The sequence below is a fragment of the Papaver somniferum genome, chromosome 11 (genome assembly GCF_003573695.1).
Source record: "Papaver somniferum cultivar HN1 chromosome 11, ASM357369v1, whole genome shotgun sequence".
NCBI classification, from domain to species: domain Eukaryota; kingdom Viridiplantae; phylum Streptophyta; class Magnoliopsida; order Ranunculales; family Papaveraceae; genus Papaver; species Papaver somniferum.
This window is the reverse complement of record NC_039368.1, coordinates 14,597,747-14,608,859: the sequence shown is the minus strand read 5'-3', so window position 1 is coordinate 14,608,859 and position 11,113 is coordinate 14,597,747. Positions and strand designations below refer to the sequence as shown.

General features: G+C 36.7%; 1 protein-coding gene and 1 non-coding gene across 2 annotated transcripts; one reads left to right on the top strand and one right to left on the bottom strand.

Moving 5' to 3' along the window:
- Nucleotides 1-3,351: 3,351 nt before the first annotated feature.
- TRNAG-CCC lies at nucleotides 3,352-3,422 on the top strand. The gene has a single exon. It is a non-coding gene; the product is annotated as a tRNA-Gly (tRNA).
- A 4,348-nt stretch (nucleotides 3,423-7,770) lies between these two features.
- LOC113322362 (cationic peroxidase 1-like) lies at nucleotides 7,771-9,502 on the bottom strand. The gene is made up of 4 exons (XM_026570436.1): nucleotides 9,219-9,502; nucleotides 8,685-8,876; nucleotides 8,441-8,606; nucleotides 7,771-8,295 (listed from the first exon to the last, which is right to left on the bottom strand). Exons 1-4 carry the CDS (start codon nucleotides 9,450-9,452, stop codon nucleotides 7,913-7,915), a joined length of 975 nt encoding a protein of 324 aa, XP_026426221.1. The 5' UTR covers nucleotides 9,453-9,502; the 3' UTR covers nucleotides 7,771-7,912.
- Nucleotides 9,503-11,113: the final 1,611 nt, after the last annotated feature.

Below are 11,113 nucleotides of genomic sequence, written 5' to 3'. Positions count from 1 at the left end.
ACCGCCGACGACCACCACCGCTCCGCCACCGCCGCCCGCCGCCACCACCGATACTGCACAATTGCACCACCACTGCCAGCCACCCTACCATCCAGCACCACCATTGTCAACCACCACCGCCACCACCTCCGACCACCACCACCACCACCGATACTACGTAATTGCACCACCAATACCAGCCACCCTACCATCCAGCACCACCACTGTCGACCACCGCCGACCAAAACCAGCACCCCGACCGCCCACCACCACCACCTCCCAAAAATACGATGAAACCGATTTTGGTTTCATCATAAATACGATGAAACCGATTTTGGTTTCATCATAAATAAGATGAAATCATAATTGTTTTCGTGAGAATTCAACTGTAAGAAAAATTATAAGAGGTATTATACATGTTCATTGATAGATGGAACCAATTTTGGTTTCATCATAAATACGATGAAACCATAATTGGTTTCGTGAGAATTTAACTGCAAGAAAAATATTATAAGAGGTATTATACATGTCCATTGATAGAAAAGACATCATTGGAATGTCATGATTGACATGGAATGCCTAAAATGCTATTTCACAAAGATTCGAAAACACTAACGGATGAATTTGTCAGCGTTTTGGCCATTAGCGCGATAATAGTTATTGGCTAGAAAACCTTGCACCACTCCTGATGGACCCAGCTTATCTTTTTGCACCACAGGTACATTTTGTTCCACCTGAACTGGGGGGCCTGAGCAGCAGCAGTTGCAGTTGAAGCAGCAGCAAGTGCAACAGGTGCAAAATGGTTTTGATTTCTCAGGACCGGCAAAGAGATATCCTAAAGAACTTTGACCTCCTTCGTAACTGATTCCACGACCCATTTATATGAAACACCAAAAAGATTGGTTTCGTCGACAGAAAATCTAGAAGAAAAAAATCACATATTAGATGAAACAAAAACTTCATTCAAACCTCAGCAACATCATTAATTACAACTAGAATTCAAACCACACAACTACCTAAACATTATCACAGGTAATTCAGTTTCATAACATTATGTAAAGCACCCACAAACCACAATTTGTAACTCAATTTTTTCTGTTTCAGACTTAACCTAAACACAAATACCACTTCTTTGATTCAAAGCACATAATCTCCATCACAGCTAGCATTGTAAATCCTAATCCACATATATCAAACACGACAACAATTTAAACTCATAAACAAAATTCGATTTAAGTAAGGATAAGACTAGATGAAACAATAATTTCTTAAGTCAGAATTCAACTGCAAGAAAAATTATAAACCATGATTCATTTTGTTTGACCACACCAATAGCAATAACCTATGTTGTCTTATAAAAAGAATAACTTGAAACTCGCATAAATATTGTAAGGCATGAACAGATAGAGGTTTCAATATTCAGAACAGGGTCATTCAATTCATTCATTATAGCCAAAGCCCAAAGGTAAGTCATACAGGCAAAAGAAGGTAAAACTACAATGGTAATTCATTTTACTGCGAGTACGTAAGACTCTGACTTGTTAAGTTACAGTGTTTTTATTGAGATGAGATCATTTTAATTAACGAAGAATAAACCAAATCAATGATAAAAGCTACAAGCAGGGACACATAAAACGTATGATACAAAATATATCACTACTGAAATACCGCTACCCATGAATTACAAAATCGTATGATACAAAATTTACAAGTTTTACTGCAATCTAAGTTTATTGATCAGTGTCTCGCAAACCCAAAAATCCCATGGACGAACTTGTTAATTTTAACAACTCACGAAATCAAATGCAACTGTCCATCTGCACTGGTAATCGGGTTTCATAATTTCTAACGTTCCATTAAAATTACCTAGTGCCTATAGTTATCAGAAATGCAACTGGTGCAGTGTTTCTAAATTCCCTAAACAATTATGAAAAATAATATAATAGGGAGCATACACTACCATTCTACCAAGAAACTATTATTTAACATTTGACAAATAAAAAAGTGTAATCAGTTTTAAGAATACTTCAAATGAGAATGATTTCATTCACTAACCTGCCAGTATCCCTTTTCACTATAGTGCTTTGGGTCTACACCTCCAAAAAAGCTATATCGCTTTTATCCTCGTCCTTGGCATCTCGATTTAACCAAAAATTTCTTAACGTACTAGACCTTAAGCAACCATGTTGTGCCTACACAATCAAGATATTATTGTTAGGAACAAATCCCTTTTTAGCCTCAAGAACTGAAAGTTTTCTTCTTTTCGAGATCGACAAAAATACAATGAAACCAATTTTGGTTTCATGATAAATACGATGAAATTGGTTTCATCATAAATAAGATGAAACCATAATTGAACTCGTGAAAATGTTTGTCCAACTGCAAGAAAAAATACAAGAGATATTATACATGTCCATTGATAGAAAGACGTCATTGAAATGTCATGATTACCTGCATATGAAGCTAAGTAAAGAGCATCCAGAGCAGATTGCAATTTAACACCCATACAAAATCTGGATGGTCCTCCACGACATATAAAAATGAAAGCCAAACTGCAATTTAGCAAATTAGTATAGGTAGAAAGAAAGGAGGACGTGTCTATCAGTTTTCACTCAAACCCAAATCTGGCACCAGTTTCCTTCTCTGCAAACAGCTTCAGCTGGTCATTGCAAAAATATAAGTGAACACCTCAATTTGAAATTTTAAAAACACAAGCCCCATTTTGAGCACACACATCCAGAAAATGGCAGATTATAAAAACCCAATCAACATCATCACTTTCAAAACAAAATTTTCGAAATCACCCAGAAAAATGCCAACACCAAGACAAGCAAACACGCAAGTAAATCAACAAATGAAATGAGCTCCTTAGAAGACAATGAAAATGCACAACACATTCTAATCATAGTGCATCAATATTCAACTCATCTAATCAAAGAATTACCATCATAAACATCACAATGAAAACCCATTTTAAAAATATGATTAAGAATTACAGTCAATCAAACCCACATCATATAACCACCAAATTCATCATATTTTCACCCAATTACAGAAAGCTTCAACACATAACAGTGACTTTTATTCACCCGTACTGTAAAGTTTGATATAACTTTTTGGGAGAGTTAAATTGAAGTCGATCGATACGACGCTCATACATATCGAATTAAGGTTGCTTATATCATTCCAACGGTTTACTGGAAAAGCATTACAGGTCAGAGTCAAATATATATTGTTTACTACAAAATAACAACAGTAACCTAGTTTTTTACCGCACAACTTCAAGAAAATGCCAAATGGTGCTAGCTGAGACAGCGGAGAGGGGTTTGTAATGTTTTTAGTCTTAACAAGTACCCGTTTCTCCAACATCTAGCGCATCTGGTGTAGTGGTGTCATAGTACCCTCCCACGGTACTGACCAGGGTTCGATTCCCTGGATGCGCATATTTTTGCTCCTTCACATATTTATTGTGTCCCTTCCAGCATCGGTGGCATCATGTGGGAAATAACAAATTCGTGTTTGCTCTGGTAAATTGTCGGGAAGGTGAGTCTACGATAGGTATTTTGATTTAATCTATTAATCCATACTTAGTTATGTTTTTTGTTTTCTCTCTCCCTAATTGAAGAATCAATTTTCTAATACTTGGTATCATATCTATATAGACATGTGTTAGAGCATTGCTCGGTCGAACTCGCATGCGTTGCTATCTCAAGCATGTTTGTCAATGTTAGTGATCAAAACTATAAGTCTTGATTTTTAGTCTATTATAGCTAAGTCTCGGATTAGGATAGAAAGTGTAGTTGAGCTCAAGGACTTCATGGCGATTCATCATACAAGTAGAGAAACTACTCAAGGAACCGGTGGAACTTCTTGACAAAAAGGTATGTGAAGACTTGAACTTATCTGTCACTCAAAAGTCTATCTACTCTATCTCCTACTCTTTGAGACAAGAAGTCGTATGCTATATATATAGACTTGGATTATACACGTTTTGTATTTCGAGCCGAGTATACCTCGCCTATCTATATCTCGAAATATGTGTTGTTAAGCTTTTCGCTTTAACCAAGTTTATCTTTACCATGTGTCGAAAGTCATGATATGTTTTAATCATCTTGAAAATTGCTTTGACGAGAAATGGTGTAACAACTATATAACGTCCTCTAAGAATGTTTCAATGATTGAAATGAGAGTTTAGATTACATAACCAATGGTGGACATAAGCATTGTTGTGGAAACAAATTTATGTATAAGTCATATTCCTTGAACCAAAGTTTGCAAACTTTGTTGATCAAGAGAACTGGAAGAATGGCGTGAGCCAAGTCCGCGAACTGCCGAAGTTCTCAAACCCGAGAATTTCTGCTGGAGTTGACAAACTACTTGCGTGAAGCTAAGTCCGCGAACTCAGTACGCGAACCGGCGAAGTTCTCATACCCGAGAATTTCTGCTGGAGTTTGTAAACTCTGCCCGGTAACTTAAGTCCGCGAACCTAGTCAAGCCTCGAAGCCTTTCTTAGCTCTTCCATCAACCACGCATGGTATGCCGTGCCCCATGAGTATTCTTTCACTTTATTCAGAGGATGCAGTAGTTGTAAAAGGTTGGCGTCCACCCTGTTGCCACTGGAATTGGGGAAAATGACACATCTCATTAAACATAGAAGATATGCGATGGCCGCATAGTTCACTTGGTCATCAGTTAAAGTTCCTTCCTTTTCTTTCTTCAATGTGCCCATGAACATATCCATCAGATTACTCATGTTGAACTGCCTACTTCTACTCCCTCCGTTCCGATTTACTTGACGTTGTAGAGATTTTCGCGGAGATTAAGAAATATCAGAGAGAGTAAAATCTTTCCAATTCTACCCATATTAATTCCTTCTTAAAGATTTAAATGACCTAGTTTTTAGGTTCCAAATTCTATGAAAATTATCAATCCCATAGTAATTTACTTGAGATATATTACCAAATTCTCCATCTTTTAGGAACATAATAAAAGATTAGAGTAGATTTAAAAATTAGAGTACTGATTACAATAAAAATTAATGATATTATGTGATTCCAAAGTAAGGGTAAATCAGTAAGAATATGAGAAAAATAGTAAAACTATCATCTATTTTGGAACACACAAAAACCCCTAAAACATCAAGTAAAATGGAACGGAGGGAGTATAAGAAGCGCACCTGTCGAACTCAACTTTTGATGTCGCTACATCCCAACCAAAACACTGATTAGTTAGCTCATAAAGCTTTTCCCACCTTAACAGCTTTGTGTACTCATACTTAACATTTTTGCCATGGTCAGCCAGTCTAAGAATCTTCACAACATCATCTGGGGTAATCGTCATTTCCTCAAAAGGCATATGGAAGGTGTCGGTCTCAGGATACAACCTCTCAACAAACGCCGATATAGCCACCCGGTCATGTTCCAACATTGAATTCTTGGAAGCACTAGCTAACCCCGAGCTGTATATAATTGTCTTGAACCTTTCACATTCACCGTCTAAAGGCCAATCCAGCATTTTTGTTGGTGCGGCGGTAGGTTTGAGTAGATGAACCACATCAGAATGATACTATTAAACGCACGACAAATTAAAAAAAAAAAATTAACCTAAACCTATAACCCTGAATACCATCGTGAAGAAAAAAAAATACGTTAATATAAGGGATACGATTATTACCTCGGTTTCATAGATTTCTTTGGCCCATGAGTCTTTGCATCCAACTAACAACTCTCTTCCATGCAGCGGTAGCCCTAGGATTTGACCTTCAGGGATATTCTTCACCTTCAAATGTTGGGGGACAAGGTGTTTTCCTTTCTTAGCGATTTGCTTCTTTCCATCTTCTCCTTCTCCTTGTGTACCGCTAGGTTGTCCTTCTTCTTGTTTTCTAGCTTCAGGTTGAACACTTGGTTGAATATCTTCTTGTATTTGTGGAGCACTTGGTTCAATACCTTCTTGAACTTGTGGAGCACTTGGTTCTATACCTTCTTAAATTCCATCTTGAGCACTTGAATTTGCCGTAGCAGTCCTTTCTCTCCTTCCACTACCTGTCACTTTCTTACGACCTTCTCTCCTTGCACTATCTGAGGCAATTGCATCTTCAGCTTTCTTACCTCGTCTATCCCTAAACAACAAAATAAAGTACAATAGGTTCGTAAGAATATGTTAAATACAATCGGAAGTTAACCTAAACAAATATTTCCGAATATACAAAATCGGAAGTTAACCTAAAAACATATTACCGAATATACTTAATCGATAGTTTAAGTTCAACAATAGCGCACGAATAAAAATAATCGAAGAAAAAAGGAAATTTTTTTAGCTCCGAAACTTCTTAAGTTGTAACTAATCGGAAGCAAATAATAAAACATATCTACCGAATACCTACTCTAAACAATCGGAAGAAAATAATATGCAAAATAACTACCAAATACTGAGTCTCTACAACTTCTATTCCTCTACTATATTCGGAAGTTAATAAAACTATAAACCTTCGATTATATTAATATTAGGGTTCAGTGATGAATAAGGTTCTTTAATCGGTAGGAAACGTATAAATTTTGCACCTGAATATGGGAAATATTCTTGAGGAATGAAGAACACGGCCATATTCGGAAGATAAAACAAATTATAAACTACCGATTCTGGGTTATAACTGAAAACCCAGAAAAATAAAATCATGGATTCGTCGAATTGAAGCATTGGAAATCAAAAAAAAATTAGCAAAATCTTACCTAATCGGGGCAATTTTAAGTTCCTTGAGAGTTTGGCTATCAGAATCATCAATAACATGGACTTCATCTTCTTCGCGTTCTTCCTCATTTTCAGTTACAATCTCTTTAGCTTTTCTGAGTTCCTTAGTTTTCATCTTTATAGAGAATAATCGACAATGATTATATTCTACGATTAACAAAACTATGTATTGAAGTGGGGTTGAACGAGGGAAAAAAGTGTTTTTTCCTCTCTGCAATAGGGTAGAAGAAGAGTTTGAAAAAAATGGAAAGCGGTTTACACTGGTCTTATCAGTCAAAGAGAATAATCGGTAGTTTCGTCACCTACTCATTATCTACCGAATATTACAGAAGCCTCAAATTACAATAATTCGAAATTTTAAAAATTTGGAATTTCTCAATTTTTACATTCGGTAGTTAAGTCATTTCTTCTTTCTTCCTATTTTTACTATCTGTAGCCCTAAATTTAAATTTTCAAAATCTCTATTTTCGAATTTGGGAACTACAATAATCGGTAGGTTAACCTAATTTCCGATTATGAAGTTGTCCCAAATTTGGTTTTTGCCAAAATCTCTATTTTCTCGAATTTGGGAACTACAACAATCGGTAGTTTCACCAATCATTTATGAACTTAACATATCTACCGATTGCTCACGGCCACAAACCACATTTCGAGTGTATACTTTAACAATCGGTAGCTAATATCCCCATATTTACTACCGATTATTCAAGGACAATTGGGTAATTTTCGGAAATTAAGACATCCCATAACCTTGCCTATGGGTTGGGAATAAAATAATCGCCCCTAATTTTTTCAGGATCGCCCCTAATAACGCTAGGATAAAAATGGATCGCCCTAACATTATCGCTATAGGCACCCAAAAATGTTTGGATCCTACACAGAAAGTAGCTTTTATTGACTTAATAAAGTTAGGAATGATCTTTTTCTAAAAATGATTTCTAAAAAGCACAAAGAAATGATCTTTTTTGTGAAGCACAAACCTGACATTTGAAAACGACTCTTATTTCCGGAGAGCCATTAGGTGATTTGTTTTCAAGTAGTATATGTGACCTTAACAAACAGCTTCAATTTTATTCATAGGGATCATCGCCTTTACAATGAAACGGAGGAAACTATATTTTTCCTCTAGGAAAGCATCATTACTTGTTTACAATAACGTCATTATTATTAGAACGAAAAACAACATTTAATTTCTTCTCCTACAATTGGTTCTAATTTCGCCGTTACTTCCTGTTAGAGGGCTAAGATTACCCATCTTTACCATGGCAACAGCAAAATCAGCCAAGAATGTAGGATTGTCATTGCTGTAAATTCTGACTTGAGCATCTGTCGAACCACCATTAAATAGTACTTGATCCGAATGAAGTAGTCCTCTCCGGTTTGTCAAATCCCTGAAATAAGTGTTATCAAATACAGTCGTTGATGAATCGAAAGGAGCCAGGTTATTGCTACCTCCCGATAAGGGACAAATACCCTTCAAGGAGTTGGCAAACGCCGTATCTATGTTGGTTTCGGTGTGGATTCGGTTCCGGAAATGTAGACATCTAGACAGACCAATAGTATGAGCTCCTGGCAATAGATAATGAAAGAATCAGCTAAATGAAACCATTTTTGAGTCCAACATATGATTCAAATCTAAGTTTGAATTTAAATCAGTCTCAACTAGTTGTACATTGACTTAAGACCTTCATCATATATATGTTATCAAACTCACCCGAGAGAATCACCATTTCTTTAGGAGTAAAACCTTTGTTACCAAAGCTGGTGACCAAGCCACTGAGAGAAGAACCAGGGCCAGGTAAATTGTTATTTGCAGCATTCGCACTTGCGGTCCTGGAGTCTCTTCTTCCTAATGGTACGTTCCATGATCGACCACCCAACTGAAGAAAGAAAGAAAAAGAATTTAGTTAATCAAAAGGAAATGTAAATTTTTGAATAAAGTCAACAATCTTGCTTACAGCGACGACAGAATCCCGAGCAGCAACGGTAAGGATGTCCGCACAAGAGACAGTTCTAGGACAGAGTGTCTCAAGTTGAGATTTTATTGTGTCGATGACATTAAACCCTCTCAGTGAATTTGCATTTGGCCCTGCATTCTTCTCTCCTGTGAAGCCCGTTACGTCGTCTAACAGAACGGATGCATCACAACCCTATAGTGGCACAACATTGATGCGTGTTAGATGCATTTGTAGGCAGCAAAATATTTAATGATCACTTGAACCTTTGATTCTAATTAATATCTTATTAAAAAAGATGCCCATTGTGCCACTAAAAAAGTCTATATTGAAAAATTGACGTTTTGCAAATAGTAAGGGCCTTAGGCTGTCATCCAGTTTACCTAGTTCAGCAACGGCCTTGAATAATCAGTGATGAGTTCGTAAACTTTCTATACAGACGTGTATATATATATATATAGATAGATATGAGTTGGTAAACTTTCTATCTACATATTAGGAAAATTAATTAACCAATGATATAGTTTAGTTACTTGCATTAACAAAACAGTCATGAAAATGAAGACGTAGTATTGAAGCTCCCATTCTCCGGTCGTTTAGAACTATAGAACGCACTGCAGTTCGGATGGTAGAGAGAGCATTGGGGCAACTAGTTCCATAAAAGTTGGTATTCAGCTGAGCAGACGTTGTGTTAATCTGCATCCCAAGCAACATACACAGCACTAAAACATAAGAAACGAAAGAAAAAGTAGAAGAAGAAAAGTAAGACATGAATAGAAAATCTTAAAGCTGATGATGAACTAGCTAGTGAATCTTTTTGGTTTTAGTTCTTGTTTTAGCTTATCTCTAATTGGCTCCTATTTATAGCACTTGGCCAGCCAAGCAATGTTTACCAAATGGATAATTATTTAATGAAAATTATACGTAGAATTTTTTTTGTTTTTGATAGGTAATCAGACTAGTCAAGTATAAATTTTTGTTTGATTAGTAAAAATCTTTCATCAGTGGGCCGGTTAGGAAACCTAAATACGCCTTCTCGGGTGATCGAGTAAGCGTAGAACTATTTACAGATGATGCATTGCATGGTTGATGGTTCAACAATAGTCAATAAAAACGGTATCATCTTGCATGTCTCCCCTTTATTTTATATTTTCCAGAGGTTTATCTTCTTGTTTTGTTGTCTCGTCTTGTTTCGTAATTGTTTTGTTTTTACCTTCTCGATCAGCATATTAATGATTAATGAAAGGAATTCAAAAATGCGATGATCTTACATTCTTCACTGACTTTTGGATTTCAATCCTTTTCAACAAGAACTCTAATGGCAATTCAAGGCACCGCTGGTTTATTGTTACCAAAAGCAGAAAAGGCTGTATGTCAAATGCATACCTTAAAGATGCTTTTTACCAACCTTTTTCTTATTGGGTAGGCTAATGCTCATGTATACGAACAACTTCTTCGCGAATCCAGAAGGAACGAATAAGCAAGCCAATTAACGAACTGGATTAATTTAATTTATTATGAGGTTACTACCAATTTATATTTATCCAACATGATTGATGTACATTATTCATTAAATATAACCCGCTCCTAATACTACAAGAGTAGATATTGTAGGACATTCCTTGAATGTTGACATCTATGCCACTCTAGAGTGTAGTCTTCCATCATCCATCATATTCATTTCCTATGCGAACATATTGTCCTGAGCTCGCCTAAAACATTTTTAGGCTTGTAGCCGCCCAACGCTGATTTAAAAATACGAAAAATAAAAAAAATGGATGATGAACTCGTCCTTATATACAGCCTACACCATTTAAATGAATTTCTGGCTACACTATTTTATCTAGTATGAATTTAAAATGACACCTTTCTACCACCAAACGAGATGATCGTAAATCGTGTCCGGGACAACAATGAGATGAAGGGACTGGTTTACAAATTTGAGGCTTGAGCTAGCACTTGGTTTATTAGAAGTGAAAACGCTGCACCTCATTCGAAGTGAAGTAGTAGGAACGCCAAACATAAAAAGTAGTGGCCCTAGTGGGCTTTTAACCCTCGATGATACGGGTACCATTTAGGGGTGATCTCAATTTCTGGAGAGAGAGAGCGTCATGTTGAGTCACCGAATCAAAATGGAACAAAAGTGGATAAAAGTTAAAAGTAGGGCTGCACAAGAACCGGTCTAGAGTCCATGTACCGGCCTGGAATCGAAAGAACCGGACCGGTATCGTACCGGAATCGGTGTAGCCGAAAAAGGGACCGGTTCTCAACTTTCAGTCCCGGTCAACACCAGGTACAGGGACCGGTTCTGGAGGAAGTACCGATATGTACCGGCTTGAAAGTCCCGGTGAATAATAGACGTTAGATATTTTAGTTAGAAGTAATCTTGGCCATAGATCCTAGTTATATACTCATCTTATCTATCGAGTAAA